Consider the following 22,189-nt stretch of genomic DNA (forward strand, 5'->3'; position numbering starts at 1 on the left):
CACCACATCCTCTGTAAAACATGGTGGAGGCAACGTGATGGCATGGGCATGCATGGCTTTCAATGGCACTGGGTCACTTGTGTTTATTGATGACATAACAGCAGACAAGAGTAGCCGGATGAATTCTGAAGTGTACCGGGATATACTTTCAGCCCAGATTCAGCCAAATGCCGCAAAGTTGATCGGACGGCGCTTCATAGTACAGATGGACAATGACCCCAAGCATACAGCCAAAGCTACCCAGGAGTTCATGAGTGTAAAAAAGTGGAACATTCTGCAATGGCCAAGTCAATCACCAGATCTTAACCCAATTGAGCATGCATTTCACTTGCTCAAATCCAGACTTAAGACGGAAAGACCCACAAACAAGCAAGACCTGAAGGCTGCGGCTGTAAAGGCCTGGCAAAGCATTAAGAAGGAGGAAACCCAGCGTTTGGTGATGTCCATGGGTTCCAGACTTAAAGCAGTGATTGCCTCCAAAGGATTCGCAACAAAATATTGAAAATAAAAATATTTTGTTTGGGTTTGGTTTATTTGTCCAATTACTTTTGACCTCCTAAAATGTGGAGTGTTTGTAAAGAAATGTGTACAATTCCTACAATTTCTATCAGATATTTTTGTTCAAACCTTCAAATTAAACGTTACAATCTGCACTTGAATTCTGTTGTAGAGGTTTCATTTCAAATCCAAATGTGGTGGCATGCAGAGCCCAACTCGCCAAAATTGTGTCAAAGTCCAAAGATTTCTGGACCTAACTGTACCTGTAATAATTTTTGCAACTGGGTTTCATTAAAGATTTTGCACTCTTTTCCTCCTTTAGTCTTGGGTTGCGCTGTCTATTGCTGGCTGCAGAATGAGTTAACTGAGGATCCATCAGTGAGCCAGTTATGATGGTTTGATGGGAAGTTTGTAACTCTAATCAATATTTTTTGGGGGGTGCCTCTCAACAATGATGATGTATGATGATGATTGATGAGAATTTTTAACCACAAGCAAACTGACAGGTTGTAAAACCCAAAATGGGGCAAAATTTCTGATGAAACCCAATTAGGCAAATTACTTTAAGCCTCAAATGCATGCATTCGAGTAAAATAAAAAGTCTCCAACCCCTTTAAATGTTAGCAGAAGCTGTCTATATGACAGCTAGAGAACAGGTATAAAAAACAACAGGGCAGTAGTATGGTTGTAGCCTCATAATACCGGCTGCCTCTTGTGGCCATATGGGGAATTACAGGTGCAGGAGATGGGTGCACTGTAAGTTCTTGTACCATTAGGCACCTGATTCCTATGGATCTATCCCCAATTTGGCATGCCAGTGCTGGAGATGTATATAAAACAAAGGCATAAAAACACCTGGGCAGTAGCAGTGCCGTAGGCTCAGATTACCAGCTGCCTCTTGTGGCCATCTGGGGAATTACAGCTGCAGGAGATGGGTGCATTGTAGGCACCCGATTCCCGTGGATCTATCACCGACTTGGCATGCTAGTGCTGAAAATGTATATAGACCCAAGGCATAAAAATACCTGGGCAGTAATAGTGTCGAAGCCTCATAATACCAGCTGCCTCTTGTGGCCATCTGGGGAATCACAGCTGTAGGAGACGGGTGCACTGTAAGTTCTTGTACCATTAGGCACCTGATTCCCGTGGATCTTGCCCTGATTTGGCATGCTAGTGCTGGAAAGGTATATAGAGGAAAGGCATAAAAACACCTGGGCAGTAGTAGTGCCATAGGCTCACAATACCGGCTGCCTCTTGTGGCCATCTGGGGAATTACAGGTGCAGGAGATGGGTGCACTGTAAGTTCTTGTACCATTAGACACCTGATTACTATGGATCTATCCCCAATTTGGCATGCCAGTGCTGGAAATGTATATAGAGCATAAAAACATCTGAGTAGTATGGTTGTAGCCTCATATTACCAGCTGCCTCTTGTGGCCATCTGAGGAATTACAGCTGCAGGTGATGGTGCACTGTAAGTTCTTGTACCATTAGGCACCTGATTCCCATGGATCTATACCCGATTTGGCATACTAGTATATTATCAAAACTATGCTCTAAAAGCCATTCTGTTTTTTGCAAAAATAAAGCTTAAAGGGATTGTTCAGCTGAATATGCAGAGGCTCTCCTCTCTGGCAAATGAAATGAACATGCCCTTTAAGACGGGGGAGTTGGGAGGCAGTTTCAGCTGTGCTTACAATATGGTCTAGGAAAGCAACAGAAATGTATGCCATACATAATTACCTTTAGACAGTTATTAGTGCTCTTCGAGGAAGTATGCTCTTTGGCGGTTGCCACCCTATAAAGTCAACGAGCCTTGATACATGCAAATCACATCCTATCGATATCTATTCAGAGCTCTAGGGGGGTACTTTAAGAAACTGATGAAAGCCGAAGAGCTGGTCTGGGGGTGATAGACACTAAACCATAAAAAAATGGATGACCACCATTGGTGAAATAGTCATTGCACTGGTGAGGACAAAGGTCCCGTTTGAGGAAAGTAGTGGAAGCACTAGATCCGACCTGGAGGAGACATGATGGACCACTTGCTAACAGTGGCTACAATGGGAGTTGGGAGAGGCACAAAGTGAAGCACCAACCAGGAGAAGATCAAAGATATAACCTATTGCCGTTGAGAAAGACCAGCATGTCGACGTGTTCGGCGGTAAGGGCAGAACGTTTCCGGTACACCGCCAGACCGGCATCTGTGAACAACCAGTTTGTGGGCACAGAAGTGGCGGGGATAGCCAGAAGTTTACGGGCTGCCCGTGCCAAGAGTGGGTATTGGGTGTGATGCATCTTCCACCACTGTAACGGGTCCTGGCATAAAGAAGACGCCTCACTCGTCTGGAAGCTACTTATCTCCTGCTCGGCCTGCTGGTTGACCGTGCTAACTGAAAAATTTCTTACGTTACACAAGTCTCCCAACAGAAATTCGATGCCAGAGTCCTGCTTGGCTTTTTTGGATGGTGGCCTTGAGTTTTGAGGTTCTGGTGTAACACAGATTGGTTCGGTTGTGATTATTTTTGCCAGGCTGGAAGCCTCGAGCTTCAACAAATGAAGGGTCTCCACCCGGTCTGGTTGACTGAGGAAATCAAGGCCGCGGAAACGAGGGTCCAAGGCACAAGTCAAGTTGAGAACCTGATTGACTTCGGGATTTGAATATTTAAAACTCAGCTCTTCGTGTATGGCCTTTTTGATGTTCTTGGAAAATTCAGAGTCCCACTCGTTAGGTGCCAAGTGTTTATACAACAAGCTGGTGATCACCGGCTTCACCAGTGACAAACCGGCAAATTGATCTTTGGTAAAGGTTGAGGTAGCGATGGATAAGGGTTTAAGGATGTCTACGACATCTTGGAGTATTGACCAGTCTTCTGGCTGCAGAGAAATCCCATCTTCGTTCAAGGTCTCGATTAGGCTTTTAAAAAACTTGGTATGGTCCACTATGCTCTGCAACAAGGTGTAGATGCTATACCACTTTGTACCATCCCGCAGGAACATTTTTAAATGGACCTTCAAAACCGGCCCGTGGGTGGTCAACTCTTCATTTTGAGCTGCCGATGAGAAAATAGTGGCTATCAGTCGTCGGAACCGATCCAACGTGGTCTGGATGGTGTGGTGCTGGAGAATAGCTTCGATGCAGTTCTTCAACACCTGCCCAACGCACGGCAAGGACTTCCAGCCCACCTTGGAAGCTGCTATTTTAACGGAAGGACTGCTAAGTCCCACTGCAAAGAATGTGTTCTCCCGTATTCCCCATTCCTCCGCGACATCTTGAAGAACCGATTTCAGGCTTTCTTCGGAGAGGTCTTCGGAAACAACCCGACTTGTTAGCACCACATTCTTGGATTCAAAAGCTTCGTTGACGTAATGGATGGTGAGCGTGAGGTAGGAGAGTGAGCCGCTATGTTTCCACAGGTCAAGACTGACGGAGCAATCTTGGAGATTTTTCACCAGTTCCACCACCTTCATCTTGGCTTGAAGGTGCATCTCCTGCAGGATCGTATGAGCCAAGAACGACGCTGCTGGTAACTTGTAATTGGGATCCAAAATGGACAGCATTTGCACAAAGCCTTCTCCTTCGATTATTTCAACCGGCATAAGGTCACGGACAATAAAATCCGCCACAGCTTTGGTCGTTCTACCGATCGTGGGGGTCACGACAGCTCTAGATGGCAGCTCACGAGGAGAAACAGAGTCAATATTCTTCTGTGGCTCCACCACTGCTCCCTGGGTCCCCACTAATTCATTGTACTCCCGCCTATGCTTATATATAAGATGCTGCCTCAAATTAGTGGTGTTCCCGCTGTACGAAAGTCTGACGCCACACAATTTGCATATAATCTTCGTCTTATCCATAATTCGTCCGTAGGCATCGCCTTGAAAGCCGAAAAATGTCCAATATCGGCTCTGGGCTCGACCAAGACTTACCAAGTTCTGAGTTCCCTCAAGAAGCTGGAAGCCAGATGAAGAATGGCCGATATTGTTTATTGGGTAATTCTGTTTGTGGGACTGTATTAAAGGGGTGACCATGTCGTTGCATGCGTACTGACTTCGGGTGGATATGCGATTTGGTAAAGATTCGAGGGTCTTTAATTGCAAGTCTTGAAAAAGCTTCATCAGGAGTTCCTTTTCGCCAAACTCGTATTTAAAATGCTCACCTGAGAACAAAAGGCAAAAGGTCACGGATCGATCAAAATAATCATTTGACTTCTCTCCTCCACCATCATGAAGGGCCCGTTTACCTAATTTGAGACCCAGGGTCCTGGCGTACTCCTCCGCGATCCACACCATCAGTTCTGTGCCTGAAGGAATAGGCTGGCACGCCCGGTAGTAGATCTTCCCCTGGTACTGAAACACGGTCAGGTTGTGCTCCTCTTCCGTGGACGCACATGCCACGTACCTAAGAGGAGGACATAAAGAAAAAGTTAAAGTTATATAGCGTATAAAAAAAAGAAGGGAATTTTGTTTACTTACCGTAAATTCCTTTTCTTCTAGCTCCAATTGGGAGACCCAGACAATTGGGTGTATAGCTATGCCTCCGGAGGCCACACAAAGTATTACACTAAAAGTGTAAAGCCCCTCCCCTTCAGCCTATACACCCCCCGTACTGCTACGGGCTCATCAGTTTTGGTGCAAAAGCCAGAAGGAGCAAAAAATTATAAACTGGTTTAAAGTAAATTCAATCCGAAGGAATATCGGAGAACTGAAACCATTTAACATGAACAACATGTGTATACAAAAAACAGGGGCGGGTGCTGGGTCTCCCAATTGGAGCTAGAAGAAAAGGAATTTACGGTAAGTAAACAAAATTCCCTTCTTCTTTGTCGCTCCTAATTGGGAGACCCAGACAATTGGGACGTCCAAAAGCAGTCCCTGGGTGGGTAAATAATACCTCATAATAGAGCCGTAACGGCTCCGTCCTACAGGTGGGCAACTGCCGCCTGAAGGACTCGCCTACCTAGGCTGGCATCTGCCGAAGCATAGGTATGCATCGGATAGTGTTTCGTGAAGGTGTGCAGGCTCGACCAGGTAGCTGCCTGACACACCTGCTGAGCCGTAGCCTGGTGTCGCAAGGCCCAGGACGCTCCCACGGCCCTGGTAGAATGGGCCTTCAGTCCTGAGGGAACCGGAAGCCCCGAGGAACGGTAAGCTTCGAGAATTGGTTCCTTGATCCACCGAGCCAGGGTTGATTTGGAAGCTTGTGTCCCTTTACGCTGGCCAGCGACAAGGACAAAGAGAGCATCGGAGCGGCGCAGGGGCGCCGTACGAGAAATGTAGAGTCTGAGTGCTCTCACCAGATCTAACAAGTGCAAATCCTTTTCACATTGGTGAACTGGATGAGGACAAAACGAGGGTAAGGAGATGTCCTGATTGAGATGAAAAGTGGGCAAGGCAAATGGCCAGGGAGAAAACGCCTGAGCAGAGCACCACGACAGGAATATTTTCCACGTCCTGTGGTAGATCTTGGCGGACGTTGGTTTCCTAGCCTGTCTCATAGTGGCAATGACCTCTTGAGATAATCCTGAAGACGCTAGGATCCAGGACTCAATGGCCACACAGTCAGGTTGAGGGCCGCAGAATTCAGATGGAAAAACGGCCCTTGAGACAGCAAATCTGGTCGGTCTGGCAGTGCCCACGGTTGGCTGACCGTGAGATGCCACAGATCCGGGTACCACGACCTCCTCGGCCAGTCTGGAGCGACGAGGATGGCGCGGCGGCAGTCGGCCCTTATCTTGCGTAACACTCTGGGCAACAGAGCCAGAGGAAGAAACACATAAGGAAGCTGAAACTGCGACCAATCCTGAACTAAGGCGTCTGCCGCCAGAGCTCTGTGATCTTGAGATCGAGCCATGAATGTTGGGACCTTGTTGTTGTGCCGTGACGCCATTAGGTCGACGTCCGGCATCCCCCAGCGGCAACAGATCTCCTGAAACACGTCCGGGTGAAGGGACCATTCCCCTGCGTCCATGCCCTGGCGACTGAGAAAGTCTGCTTCCCAGTTTTCTACGCCCGGGATGTGAACTGCGGATATGGTGGATGCTGTGGCTTCCACCCACAGCAGAATCCTCCGGACTTCCTGGAAGGCTTGCCGACTGCGTGTCCCACCTTGGTGGTTGATGTAAGCCACCGCTGTGGAGTTGTCCGACTGAATTCGGATCTGCTTGCCTTCCAGCCACTGCTGGAACGCTTTTAGGGCAAGATACACTGCCCTGATCTCCAGAACATTGATCTGAAGTGAGGACTCTTGCTGAGTCCACGTACCCTGAGCCCTGTGGTGGAGAAAAACTGCTCCCCACCCTGACAGGCTCGCGTCCGTCGTGACCACCGCCCAGGATGGGGGCAGGAAGGATTTCCCTTTCGATAATGAGGTGGGAAGAAGCCATCACCGAAGGGAAGCTTTGGTTGCTTGAGAGACGGAGACGTTCCTGTCTAGGGACGTCGGCCTCCTGTCCCACTTGCGTAGGATGTCCCATTGAAGAGGACGCAGGTGAATATCGATCGATGCTAGGAAATCTCCTTGGAACATTGAGGCGATGACGGAGCGGAGGGATTCCATCCGGAACCGCCTGGTCCTTACGTGTTTGTTGAGCAGTTTTAGGTCCAAAACAGGACGGAAGGACCCGTCCTTCTTTGGAACCACAAACAGGTTGGAGTAGAAACCGTGACCCTGTTGCTGAAGAGGAACCGGGACCACCACTCCTTCTGCCTTCAGAATGCCCACCGCCTGCAGAAGAGCCTCGGCTCGCTCGGGAGGCGGAGATGTTCTGAAGAATCGAGTCGGAGGACGAGAGCTGAACTCTATCCTGTAACCGTGAGACAAAATGTCTCTCACCCAACGGTCTTTTACTTGTGGCAGCCAGGTGTCGCAAAAGCGGGAGAGCCTGCCACCGACCGAGGATGCGGTGTGAGGAGGCCGTAAGTCATGAGGAAGCCGCCTTGGTAGCGGCACCTCCGGCGGTCTTTTTAGGGCGTGATTTAGACCGCCATGCGTCGGCGTTCCTCTGATCCTTCTGAGGCCTTTTGGACGAGGAGAATTGTGACCTGCCCGCACCCCGAAAGGACCGAAACCTCGACTGTCCCCTCCTCTGTTGGCGTGTTTTTGGTTTGGCTTGGGGTAAGGATGTTTCCTTTCCCTTGGATTGTTTGATGATTTCATCCAATCTCTCACCAAACAAACGGTCGCCCGAAAATGGCAATCCAGTTAAGCACTTGTTGGAAGCCGAATCTGCCTTCCATTCCCGCAGCCACAAGGCCCTGCGTATTACCACCGAATTGGCGGCTGCAACCGCCGTATGGGTCGCAGAGTCCAGGACAGCATTAATAGCGGAGGACGCAAATGCCGACGTTTGAGAGGTTATGGACGCCACCTGCGGCGCAGACGTACGTGAGTGCGTCTATTTGCGCCTGACCAGCTGAGATAGCTTGGAGTGCCCATACGGCTGCGAATGCTGGAGCAAAAGACGCGCCGATAGCTTCATAGATGGATTTCAACCAGAGCTCCATCTGTCTGTCAGTGGCATCCTTGAGTGAAGCTCCATCTTCCACTGCAACTATGGATCTAGCCGCCAGTCTGGAGATTGGAGGATCCACCTTGGGACACTGAGTCCAGCCCTTGACCACGTCAGGGGGGAAAGGGTAACGTGTATCCTTAAGGCGCTTGGAAAAACGCTTATCTGGACAAGCTCGGTGTTTCTGGACTGCCTCTCTGAAGTCAGAGTGGTCCAGAAACATACTCGTTGTACGCTTGGGAAACCTGAAACGGAATTTCTCCTGCTGAGAAGCTGACTCCTCCACTGGAGGAGCTGAGGGAGAAATATTCAACATTTCATTGATGGACGCAATAAGATCATTCACTATGGCGTCCCCATCAGGAGTATCAAGGTTGAGAGCGGCTTCAGGATCAGAATCCTGATCAGCTACCTCCGCTTCATCATACAGAGAGTCCTCTCGCTGAGACCCTGAACATTGTGATGATGTCGAGGGGATATCATAGCGAGCTCGCTTAATCGGTCTGGGGCTGCGGTCCGTGTCAGAGACCTCACCCTGGGATCCATGAGACACCCCGGGAGGACATTGCTGTTCCAACTGAGGGGAACCAGGGGACAATGATAACACAGTGCCCCTGGCTTGAGATGCCGGCCTGGACTGCAAGGCTTCTAATATCTTAGCCATAGTCTCAGAAAGTCTTTCAGTAAAAACTGCAAACTCCGTCCCTGTCACCTGGACAGTGTTTTACAGGTGGTTCTCCCTGGGCCACCCCTAGCAGAGGCCCCGGCTGAGAAAGTGCCACAGGGGCCGAGCATTGCACACAATGAGGGTCAGTGGAACCTGCCGGCAGTATAGCCGTACATGCTGCACAGGCAGCATAGTAAGTCTGTGCTTTGGCACCCTTGCTATTTGTGGACGACATGCTGTTGTCTCCTCTGAGCAATACAGGAGGGTAAATAGCCACAAATCAACAGTGCACCCTACAGTGTAAAGTATAGACTATAATCATATAAACTATAAATACACTTCTGCACTAGTGGGGCCAGCACCACAGGTGCTGCTTACCGCCTGCGCAAAGCGTTTGTGTGGGCACCAGAAATCCTGCCTGGGTCTCCCTGAGCTTGTCTCTCCTCTCCAGCGTTAGCAGAGCTGAGAGGAATGGCTGCCGGCGTCCTGGGGAGAGGAGGGAGCCGTGGGCGTGACCCAGAAAAGTGCGGGAACTGGTGCCCCACTGTGCAGAGTGAGGGGGGTGGAGTATGCAAAGCATGCTCCAGCCCTCAGTGCTGCCGACCTGTACAGCGTCCCGCCCTTCCCCTGACTGGCAGGGCTGGGGGCGGGAAAAGAATGAGACTAGGCCGCAGAAGCCGGGGACTATAGTTATAAGCGCGGCCGCCGTATAAGCGCGGTCGGCGCGAAAGTCCCCGGCGCACTAACAGTCCCAGCCGCGCCGCAGGGATAACCATGGCAGCGGCGGTCAGCGCGGCAGTCCCCCTACACAAATACACATAGCGACGCTGAAGTGTATAGTGGCAGTGGCACACATGCAGCCAGCGCTGCTGTCCCCGGTGCACTAGCACACCCAGCAATGCTGGAGTGTTGCTGTGCGCGGTCCCCACGGGGACACAGAGTACCTCCAAGTAGCAGGGCCATGTCCCTGAACGATACTCGGCTCCTATCCAGCATGGTCCTCAGGAGCTGTGGATGGAGCACGGTCTCATGTGCCTGGAGACCGATGGGATCCCACTTCACCCAGAGCCCTAATTGAGGGATGGGGAAGGAAAACAGCATGTGGGCTCCAGCCTCCGTACCCGCAATGGGTACCTCAACCTTAACAACACCGCCGACAAAAGTGGGGTGAGAAGGGAGCATGCTGGGGGCCCTGTTATGGGCCCTCTTTTCTTCCATCCGACATAGTCAGCAGCTGCTGCTGACTAAGCTGTGGAGCTATGCGTGGATGTCTGACCTCCTTCGCACAAAGCATAAAAACTGATGAGCCCGTAGCAGTACGGGGGGGTGTATAGGCTGAAGGGGAGGGGCTTTACACTTTTAGTGTAATACTTTGTGTGGCCTCCGGAGGCATAGCTATACACCCAATTGTCTGGGTCTCCCAATTAGGAGCGACAAAGAAAATAAAAAATATATAAATATATATATATGTATATATATATATATATATATATACACATACATACATACATACATACATACATGTATATATATATATATATATATATATATATATATATATATATATATATATATATATATATATATAAAATGACAAAAGAGCTTTGGGTGTGAGGGACAAACAAGACACAAGTGGCGAAACTTGTGTAGTACACTTTCTTCCACTTTTCAGAATAGCAACGTTTGGCCACCAAACACTATGTCACCATTAAACCTCCCCGATATTAGGGTCTTCTGGTCCAGACGTACCTCATCCAGCTGCTTTTGGAGTCATCGCTGGCATCAATATAAAAATAGGATCCGTTTTCTCTAATCTGCACGATCCAGAAAGAGAAGAAGCAAATATGTGAATATACAAATAAAAATGCAAATGTGAAATACATATTCTACAAATGAAAAAAATATAAAAAAATAAAAATTGTACAGATAAAATATATATACCGTATATATGTAAAAATATAAATTACAAATAAAAAAAACATAAAAAAAATAAATTCTACTAATATATTATATACACATACATAAAAAAGTGAAAAATATAATTATACAAATAAAAAAATGTAAATAAAAATTAGATTTTTTTATAATTTACATTTCTATTTGTATAATATTTTTTCCCTCTTATGTATATATATTTTATTGCCATAATTACATATTTACATATATATTTTTTATTTGTAGAATTATATTTTTACTTATATCTAATATATAAAACTAAGTGTGTGTGTGTGTGTGTGTGTGTGTGTGTGTGTGTGTGTGTGTGTGTGTGTGTGTGTGTGTGTGTGTGTGTGTGTGTGTGTGTGTGTGTCCGCTAAAGGTATCCGCATCAAGGCATTTACAATCACGAAATTTTGCACAGACGCCCTATGTGACTCAGGGAACATCATAGACTGTTTTGCCAGGAAAATTTAACCCCCCCGCTTTACAGTTACTCTCCAAAAAACCTTCCTCCATTAAAGTCAATGGAGCTGCAAGCTAAAGGTTATTAATAGCAGCTGTGATTGGTTGCTATAGGAACAAAGGACATTCACAGTATAAGAAGCTTTTGTGTGAGCTAATAAGATGTTGATGGTGAGACGGATAGAGACAGACAGAAAGAGACAGACACACAGAAAGACAGGGAAAGAGACAGAGACAGACACAGACATAGGGAAAGAAACAGACAGGGAAAGAGAGATTAGACAGAAGGTCAAAGAGACAGACAGAGGCAGACAGACAGGCACATACAGGGAAAGAGACAGACAGGGAAAGAGACAGAGAGAGAGAGAGAGAGACAGACAGTCAAAGAGACAGAGGCAGACAGATACAGACAGGGAAAGGGACAGAGAAGGGGAAAGAGACAGAGAAAGAGACAGGCACAGACAGAGAAGGGGAAAGAGACAGGGAAAGAGACAAAAACAGAGAAAGAGACAGGGAAAGAGACAAAAACAGAGCAAGAGACAGGGAAATATACAGACAGACAAGGAAAGAGACAGAGACAGGGAAAGAGACATATGGGGAAACAGACAGACAGACACGGAGATAGAGAGAGACAGAGACTGATCCAGAGACAGACAGAGAGATAGACACAAACAGACAGACATGGATAGAGACAAACACACAGACAGACAGGGAAAGAGACAGAGAGACAGACACACAGAGACAGAAACACAGACAGACAGAAAGAGACAGACAGAAATAGTCAGACACACAGAGACAGACAGAAAGAGACATAGACAGAAACTGGGAGAGAGACAGTTTTTATCCCGGGCAACGTGTATGTATATATACACAGTAGATATACTGTACACATACATACATACATACAATGTAAAAATATAATTCTACAAATTAAAAATACATCAAAGTGCGCCTGCGCAGGACCTCAATGCCGGCTAGTGTGGATAATGTAGGGTTCAATCCCTTCCCCCAATAATTAACCCCTACTTTACAGGATTTTCTGGAAATAAACAATAAAAGAGCCCATACCGCCCATGAGTAGACCGTACAATCGCTCCTATCCACTATAATGTCGCCTTCGTATGGACCAAAAATGCAACCACGGGGAATGATGGGAATTGTGCACCAGACACCGAAGCCTCCTTGAGATCTTTCCTTGACCACCAGTCCTTCTGGTAGAGAAAGTAAAGCACGAGACGGTACATTTTCTGGAACCGGCGTGTCCAAGATAAAGGTTGGTGCTCCGTGTTGTGGGCAGGAGTCTCTGAAGTACAAGCGGCAATCTTCACAAACTACAGGGAGAAGAAGAATGAGATTACTGAGGGTCTCTAACGAAAAACATCAATGGGTATAGGAAGCAAAGACGACAGGGATCCTTGAAGACACACAGATTTGTTTGGTGAGCGCCCATTGAGTACCCAAACAAAGATGCAGATGAGCTCAGGCGAACGCTGCTCCCCTTGGAGATTGAACGGCTCATCAGGAATTTATGAAGTCTGTCCTTAGCGATCCCCTCCAATCAAAAAAGCGCACTCACTACTGCAATCCGGAAGCAAAGACCCCCATCCCTTGACCAATCCAACTCAGTTGAGCTGTGTTTGATGCCGAGAACTGATAGACCATGGAAGTAAGCAAATTCTGCTTTTTTCATGCATATGGCAAAGGATTATTATCTGCCTTAAGCATCAACAGAGCAACCATTGCAGTTTCATGTCACCAATCTGTCAGGCAAACACTGCTTTCCTTGGAAATTGAACGGCATATCAGAAGTTTATGAAGTCTGTCCTTAGTGATCCCCTCCAATCAAAAAAAAGAGCAGTGCTCGGCTGAGCAATCATACCACTCACTTCTGCAATCCGGGAGCAAAGACCCGCATCCCCCTACCAATCCAAATTAGTCGAGCAAGCATGAGCGGTGTTTGATGCCCGCAGCTGACAGACCAGTGATGTGATCAAATTCTGGTCTGTTCATGTATATGGCAAAGGATTATCTTCTGCCTTAAGCATCAAAAGAGCGGCAATTGCAGTTTCATACCACCGTGAGCATCAAATACAACTCAATCCTACGGACATCAGCTCGCCTGTGCTTCTACAATGGATATTGCTGGTCATCTGTTGCAGGGATCTATGTATATATATATAGCTCTTTTCGACTATATTTTATAAATTGTGATTATCTTTATTACTTACTCTATGTAAATTTTATAAATTATGTATATTCTCTTTTTCTTCTTCAGTGACTCTGTGAACAAGGCCATCCAGGCCGAAACGTTAGAATTTGGTTGCAATTTCAAAATTTAAGTTGTGGCTCGTGTATCGCTTTAACATTTTTTTCTAAGGAATAAATCGTTTTTCACCATTTTTGCATCTAATATGTGTGCAGTGTCTTTTCTTACCTGTTCATGTATATGGCAAAGGATTATCTTCTGCCTTAAGCATCATGTATATGGCAAAGGATTATCTTCTGCCTTAAGCATCATGTATATGGCAAAGGATTATCTTCTGCCTTAAGCATCATGTATATGTCAAAGGATTATCTTCTGCCTTAAGCATCATGTATATGGCAAAGGATTATCTTCTGCCTTAAGCATCATGTATATGGCAAAGGATTATCTTCTGCCTTAAGCATCATGTATATGGAAAAGGATTCTCTTCTGCCTTAAGCATCATGTATATGGCAAAGGATTATCTTCTGCCTTAAGCATCATGTATATGGCAAAGGATTCTCTTTTGTCTTAAGCATCATGTATATGGCAAAGGATTATCTTCTGCCTTAAGCATCATGTATATGTCAAAGGATTATCTTCTGCCTTAAGCATCATGTATATGTCAAAGGATTATCTTCTGCCTTAAGCATCATGTATATGGCAAAGGATTATCTTTTGTCTTAAGCATCATGTGTATGGCAAAGGATTATCTTCTGCCTTAAGCATCATGTATATGGCAAAGGATTCTCTTCTGCCTTAAGCATCATGTATATGGCAAAGGATTCTCTTCTGCCTTAAGCATCATGTATATGGCAAAGGATTCTCTTCTGCCTTAAGCATCATGTATATGGCAAAGGATTATCTTCTGCCTTAAGCATCATGTATATGGCAAAGGATTATCTTTTGTCTTAAGCATCATGTATATGGCAAAGGATTACCTTCTGCCTTAAGCATCATGTATATGGCAAAGGATTATCTTCTGCCTTAAGCATCATGTATATGGCAAAGGATTATCTTCTGCCTTAAGTATCATGTGTATGGCAAAGGATTATCTTCTGCCTTAAGCATCATGTATATGGCAAAGGATTATCTTCTGCCTTAAGCAGCATGTATATGGCAAAGGATTATCTTCTGCCTTAAGCATCATGTATATGGCAAAGGATTATCTTCTGCCTTAAGCATCATGTATATGTCAAAGGATTATCTTCTGCCTTAAGCATCATGTATATGGCAAAGGATTATCTTCTGCCTTAAGCATCATGTATATGGCAAAGGATTATCTTCTGCCTTAAGCATCATGTATATGTCAAAGGATTATCTTCTGCCTTAAGCATCATGTATATGGCAAAGGATTATCTTCTGCCTTAAGCATCATGTATATGGCAAAGGATTATCTTCTGCCTTAAGCATCATGTGTATGGCAAAGGATTATCTTCTGCCTTAAGCATCATGTATATGGCAAAGGATTATCTTCTGCCTTAAGCATCATGTATATGGCAAAGGATTATCTTCTGCCTTAAGCATCATGTATATGGCAAAGGATTATCTTCTGCCTTAAGCATCATGTATATGGCAAAGGATTATCTTTTGTCTTAAGCATCATCTATATGGCAAAGGATTATCTTCTGCCTTAAGCATCATGTATATGGCAAAGGATTATCTTCTGCCATAAGCATCATGTATATGGCAAAGGATTATCTTCTGCCTTAAGCATCATGTATATGGCAAAGGATTATCTTTTGTCTAAAGCATCAACAGAGTGACAATTGCAGTTTCATATCACCGTGAGCATCACACATAACTTAACCCTACTGATTTCAGCTCGCCTGTGTTTCTACAATGGTTATTTCCAAGAGATGAGACCCCAAAAAATCCAATTAATCACGGTTGAGCTGTGTTTGAAGCCCATTCCTAACAGATCAGTGACATGATCAAATACTGCTCTGTTAATGCATGTGGCAGAGGATTATCTTCTGCCTTAAGCATCAACAGAGTGGCAATTGCAGTTTCATATCACTGTGAGCATCAAACAACTTAGCCCTGCTGATCTCAACTCACCTGTGTTTCTAAAATGGTTATTTCCAAGAACCAAGACCCCAACAAATCCAAATTAGCACGGCTGAGCTATGTTTGAAGCCCATTTTTAACAGATCAGTGACGTGATCAAATTCTGCTCTGTTGATGCATGTGGCAGAGGATTATCTTTTGCCTTGTGCATCAACAGAGCGGCAATTGCAGTTTCATATCAACATTAGCATCACACAGAATGCAATCCTACTGATTTCAGCTTGCCTGGGTTTCTACAATGGTTATTTCCAAGAGCTAAGACCCCAACAAATCAAAATTAGGAGGGCTGAGCTGTATTTGAAGCCCATTCCTAACAGAACAGTGAAGAGATCAAATTCTGCTCTGTTGATGCATATGGCAGAGGATTATCTTCTGCCTCAAGCATCAAAAGAGTGGAATTGCAGTGTCATATCACCGTGAGCATCAAATACAACTCAACTTTACTGAGCTCAGCTCACCTGTGTTTCTACAATTGTTATTTCCAAGAGCTGAGACCCCAACAAATCCAAATTAGCACTGTTGAGCTGTATTTGAAGCCCATTCCTAACAGAACAGTGAAGAGATCAAATTCTGCTCTGTTAATGCACATCAAAAAGGTCTGTGGAACCTGTTAGGAGTCTTGATACAGAAAAAAAAGAGCCACTCCTTGGCTAGGTCCTTCCCGGAGGGCTATCTGGCTTTTTTCTGTGTCGAGACTCCTAACAGAGGCTCCACGGACCTTTTTGATTTGCATACTTTCCAGGGAGCAATGCACCTAGGATTTCCCTGTGTTGAGCGCCCTCGCTGGCTGCGGCAGTGTTTTTTCTGGCTGGTCTCCCCGAGATCAGTGATTGTTTTGTCTTGCTGTTGATGCATATGGCAGAGGATTATCTTCTGCCTTAAGCATCAACAGAGCAACATTTGCAGTTTCACATCACTGATCTGTCAGCAGTGGGCATCAAACACAACTCGGCCCTGCTGAGCTCAGCTTGGTGGGGCTTCCACCTAGGAATGATGGAGCTTGAAATAACCTAGGTGGAATGAAGTGCAGGGCAGTTGAGCTCTGCTGGAAACCAGCTAACAGATCAATAATGTTAGATATTTAGCAGTATAGGGCAGAAGATAAAATTCGTCAGCAGAGTTGTGGACTGTAGCAGAGTGCATACAAGCATAGAGGGTATTCTTTCTATAGCACAAATGAATAATTAGATGAGTTCAATATTACAAGTAATTTTGGGATTAGCCCTTTAACCATAAGTGAATATAAACGTACACAGCAGCTCGTCTTCCAGCTGGGCACAGGCCTCCTCCGCCGCCTGCATTGTTTGACCGACGTCCAGACACCTGAAAAAGACAAAAGACAACTGTACAAACTGCAAAACAAACGCCAATCAGGCCGAGGAGGCGAATCACAAGACGGGTAATTGTCCCACACTCTTCTATTGTTTGCATCAATGTGCAATAGCTACAAATCGAAAAACGCAGAACATGTTTGGTGCTAATGGGTTTAATGATACGCTGGGACGCAGGGCGCGCTGAGGACCGCACCATGTGTCAGGTGTGCTATTGTACGCCATGCACGCGTCTGTGAATGGATTTCATCTACTGCTCCAGTGCATCCACAATAAAGTACAACAAAACAATAGTGGCGTTTTTGGTACACAGCTCCCCTGCAGACCCAAGGTCATCGGATTCTGCAGTCGTGAGTTTCTCTGCATCTTCCAGTTTATTTTTATTATTACTTAATTATTATTCAAGGTGATTACACCGGAATTTGGAAAAAAGACTTGAAATGTCGCAACACTTTTGCGCAACTTTGAATTTTGGCTTCTCCAAAGCGAGTGGAACTGGGACTACAGGGTTGGTCAGTCGGCAACAGGGTGGCTCAAGGAGAAGCATAGCGGCTCGGTGGGGAGCAGGGTTGGTCAGTGGGTAGCAAGGTGGCTCAAGGAGAAGCGTAGCGGCTCGGTGGGGAGCAGGGTTGGTCAGTCGGCAACAGGGTGGCTCAAGGAGAAGCATAGCGGCTCGGTGGGGAGCAGGGTTGGTCAGTGGGTATCAAGGTGGCTCAAGGAGAAGCGTGGTGGCTTGGTGAGCAGCAGGGTTGGTCAGTGGGTAGCAAGGTGGCTCAAGGAGAAGCGTGGTGGCTTGGTGAGCAGCAGGGTTGGTCAGTGGGTAGCAAGGTGGCTCAAGGAGAAGCGTGGTGGCTTGGTGAGCAGCAGGGTTGGTCAGTGGGTAGCAAAGTGGCTCAAGGAGAAGCGTGTTGGCTTAGTGGGTAACACGAAGGGTAAAGGACTGACATGGTGGCTCAGCGAGCAGAAGGCTTGGTTAGTGGGCAGTAGTTTGATTTGAGGAGTAATATGGAGACTAAGTGGGCAGCAAAGCTAATCAGCAAGCAGCAGTGTGGTTCAAGGAGTAGAATGGGAGGCTCAGTGGTCAGGGTTGGTCATTGAGCAGCATAGTGGCTCAGTTGCTAGCGCAGTAGCTAACGAACTAACATGGTGGTTCAGTGGGCAGCAGGCTTGGTTAATGGGCACCAGGGTGATTTAACACTAGAAGTCCCAGAGAGGAGTCATTTAACATTTCTACCATTGGAACCCTATGGAGCTCGAAATTCCTGGGACTTCTAGTGTTAAGAAGTAACATGGTGGCTCAGTGGGCAATAAGGTTGCTCAGCAAGCAGCAGGAAGGCTCAAGGAGTAGAATGGAGGCTCAGTAGGCAGCAGGGTTGATCATTTGGCAGCATGGTGGCTCAATGACAAGTATGGTGGCACAGTGCGTAGCACAGTGGCTTAAGAATTAACATGAACATGGTGGCTCAGTGGGAAGCAGGCTTGGTTAATGGGCACCAGGGTGATTTTAAAAGTAGCATGGTGGCTCAGTGGGCAATAAGGTTGCTCAGCAAGCAGCGGGGTGGCTCAATAACTAGAATGGAAGTTCAGTGGACAGCAGGGTTGGTCATTGGGCAGCATGGTGGCTCAATGAGAAATATGGTGGCTAAGTGGGTAGCACAGTGGCTCAAGGACTAACATGGTGGCTTAGTGGACAACAGGCTTGGTTAGTGGGCAGCAGGGTGGTTAAAAGAGTAGCATGGTGGCTCAGTGGGCAGCAAGGTTGGTCAGCAGGGTGGCTCAAGGAGTAGCATGGAGACTTGGTGGGCAGCAGGATGGTTCAAGAAGCATGGTGGATCAGTGGGTAGAACGGTGCCTCAAGGACTAACATGGTGACTCAGTGTGCAGTAGGGTGATTTAAGGAGTAGCATGGTCACTCAGTGGGCAGTAAGGCTGATCAACAGGCTGGCTGAAGGAGTAGCATGGTGGTTTGGTGGGCAGAAGGGTTGTTGATTGGGCAGCAGAATGGTTCAAGGAGAAGCACGTGGCTCGGTGGGCATAACAGTGGCTTGGTGGTGACCAGGTTGGATCAGTGGAAAGCACAGAGACTCAGTGAGCAGCTTGGTGGTAACATGGTAGGTAGCAAGGTGGCTCAGTGGGCAGCATGGTGGCACCTGAATGACGGTGCCCTATAATGATGGCAGGCGCTGGGTACAGACTCTCCTCCTTCCATTTATCCCAGACTTTGCCACTTATAACATTTGGCAGATGAGGGCAGACAGAAGGGTAATATGGCTGCAGGTTGTGGGCTGTTACCATGGAGACACATTTAGGCCCCATTTATCCAAACAGTCTCTGCTGTCCAGAGCGACCAATCAGAGCTGAGCTTTCACTTGTTAAGCAGCTGTGATGTAATGAGAGCTGCGCTGTGATTGGTTGCTATAGGTAACAGTCAGTCTTACTGTCCGGTGGACGTGGCTCTGTAGGGCATCCTAACACCCGTTACAAAAGCTGCATCAGTTTTCATTTCAGATTTACCAGGACAGCTGAAAAAAGATGTATGACACAGAATGTTCTCTGTGTCTGGCGACACTAACGGTGGGGGGCCACCTGTGATGACACTAATGGTGGGGGGGCACCTGTGGCGACACTAACGGTGGGGGGCACCTGTGGCGACACTAACGGTGGGGGGCACCTGTGACGACACTAACGGTGGGGGGCACCTATGGCGACACTAACGGTGGGGGGCACCTGTGGCGACACTAACGGTGGGGGGCACCTGTGGCGACACTAACGGTGGGGGGCACCTGTGGCGACACTAACGGTGGGGGGCACCTGTGGCGACACTAACGGTGGGGGGGCCACCTGTGACGACACTAATGGTGGGGGGGCACCTGTGACGACACTAATGGTGGGGGGGCCACCTGTGACGACACTAATGGTGGGGGGGCACCTGTGGCGACACTAACGGTGGGGGGCACCTGTGGCGACACTAACGGTGGGGGGCACCTGTGACGACACTAACGGTGGGGGGGCCACCTGTGACGACACTAATGGTGGGGGGGCACCTGTGACGACACTAATGGTGGGGGGGGGCCACCTGTCACGACACTAATGGTGGGGGGGGCCACCTGTGACGACACTAATGGTGGGGGGGCCACCTGTGACGACACTAATGGTGGGGGGGCACCTGTGACGACACTAATAGTGGGGGGGCACCTGTGACGACACTAATGGTGGGGGGGCACCTGTGACGACACTAATGGTGGGGGGGCACCTGTGACGACACTAATGGTGGGGGGGGGGCACCTGTGACGACACTAACGGTGGGGGGGGCACCTGTGACGACACTAACGGTGGGGGCCTCCTGTGACGATACTAACGGTGGGGGGCCACCTGTGACGACACTAACGGTGGGGGGGCACCTGTGATGACACTAACGGTGGGGGGGGCACCTGTGACGACACTAACGGTGGGGGGGGGCACCTGTGACGACACTAATGGTGAGGGGGCCACCTGTGACGACACTAATGGTGAGGGGGCCACCTGTGAGGACACTAATGGTGAGGGGGCCACCTGTGAGGACACTAATGGTGGGGGGGCCACCTGTGACGACACTAATGGTGGGGGGGCCACCTGTGACGACACTAATGGTGAGGGGGGGGCACCTGTGACGACACTAATGGTGGGGGGAGGGCACCTGTGACGACACTAATGGTGGGGGGGGGCACCTGTGAGGACACTAATGGTGGGGGGGCACCTGTAACGACAGTAATGGTGGGGGGGGCCACCTGTGACGACACTAATGGTGGTGGGGGGCACCTGTGACTACACTAATGGTGGGGGGAGCCACCTGTGACGACACTAATGGTGGGGGGAGCCACCTGTGACGACACTAATGGTGGGGAGCTCATCTGTAACGACACTAATGGTGGGGGGCCACCTGTAACGACACTAACGGTGGGGGGCCATCTGTAACGACACTAACGGTGGGGGGCCATCTGTAACGACACTAACGGTGGGGGGGCCATCTGTGATGACTAACGGTGGGGGGGCCATCTGTGACAACACTAACGGTGGGGGGGCCATCTGTGACGAAACTAACGGCAGGGGGGCCATCTGTGACAACTAACGGTGGAGAGGCCATCTGTGACAACTAACGGTGGAGAGGCCATCTGTGACAACTAACGGTGGGGGGCCATCTGTGACGACACTAACGGTGGGGGGGGGCATCTGTAACGACGCTAACAGTGGGGGGGCCCACCTGTGATGACTAATGGTGGGGGGGCATGTGTGATACTACTATCGGTGGGGGGCTCATCTGTGACAAGACTAACGGTAGAGGGGGCTCATTTGTGGGGCCATATATTATACAGACACGTTTTGTTATACACATTTTATTTACTTTGAGTGTATTGGAACAACACAAAAAAAAATTAGAAAAAAAAAAAAAATTATTCATAAATTTCACCAAAAAAAAAGGCTGGACAAAATTGTTGGCACCTTTTCAAAATTGTGGGTACAAAACTTTGTTTCAAGCATGTGATGCTCGTTCAAACTCACCAGTGGCAAGTAACAGGTGTGGGCAATATGAAAATCACACCTGAAACCAGATAAAAAGGGGAGAAGTTGAGTCAATTTTTGCATTGGTGTCTGCTGCACTAAGGATGGAGAACAGAAAGAAGAGAACTGTCTGAGGACAGTTGAAAATATCAACAATCTCAGAGTTCATCCCCAAAGATCTTGTCCACGATGTGCAACATAATCAAGAAGTTTACAACCCATGGCACTGCAACTAATCTGCCTGGACGTGGATAGCAGAGAAAAACCGATGAAAGGTTTCAACACAGGATAGTCTGGATGGTGGATAAGCCCCAATCAAGCTCCAAAGTAATTCACTATCCTGCAGGCTCAGGGGACATCAGTGTCAGCAGAAACTATCTGTCCACATCTAAATGAAATTAAACGCTATGGAGGAGACCCAGGAGGACCCTACTGCTGACACAAAGACATAAAAAAAACACACTGCAGTTTGCCAATATGCGAGTCACCAAAATCCTTCTCGGAAAGTGTCTTGTGGACAGATGAGACCAAGACACAGCTTTTTGGTAAAACACATCATTTTACTGTTTGCCCAAAATGGAATGAGGCCTACAAAGAAAAGAACACAGGACCTACAGTCATACATGGTGGAAGTCACAGATATTTGGAGGTTGTTTTGCCACCTCTGGCACTGGGGGCCTAGACTGTGTGCAAGACAACATGAAATCTGAGGATTACCAAAAGGGTTTTGGGTGGCAACGTAGTGCCCAGTGTCAGAAAGCTGGGTATAGTCCGGGGCATACAGATATATATATATATATATATATATATATATGCACATACACACTGTATATACACACTATAAGCACACAGCATATACACACATTGTCTACATACTGTATATATACTGTAACAGTATATGCACACAGTCTACACAGTGTATATACAAACA

At 47.4% G+C, this 22,189-nt stretch overlaps 1 protein-coding gene across 1 annotated transcript in view; it reads right to left on the minus strand.

The window, feature by feature from the left end:
• Positions 1-1,157: 1,157 nt before the first annotated feature.
• The window catches only part of LOC142255953 (E3 SUMO-protein ligase ZBED1-like), a 24,507-nt gene continuing 3,475 nt past the window's right edge, over positions 1,158-22,189 (minus strand). Inside the window, exons 2-6 of the mRNA XM_075327416.1 lie at positions 16,641-16,711; positions 12,145-12,407; positions 10,426-10,490; positions 4,743-4,900; positions 1,158-4,658 (exon numbers count right to left, since the gene is read on the minus strand). Of these exons, the coding sequence (XP_075183531.1) occupies positions 2,608-4,658; positions 4,743-4,900; positions 10,426-10,490; positions 12,145-12,407; positions 16,641-16,689 (2,586 nt within the window). The 5' untranslated portion in view covers positions 16,690-16,711 and the 3' untranslated portion in view covers positions 1,158-2,607. The remainder of the gene's footprint in view (positions 4,659-4,742; positions 4,901-10,425; positions 10,491-12,144; positions 12,408-16,640; positions 16,712-22,189) is intronic.

The sequence above is a fragment of the Anomaloglossus baeobatrachus genome, chromosome 11, assembly GCF_048569485.1.
Source record: "Anomaloglossus baeobatrachus isolate aAnoBae1 chromosome 11, aAnoBae1.hap1, whole genome shotgun sequence".
Taxonomy (NCBI): domain Eukaryota; kingdom Metazoa; phylum Chordata; class Amphibia; order Anura; family Aromobatidae; genus Anomaloglossus; species Anomaloglossus baeobatrachus.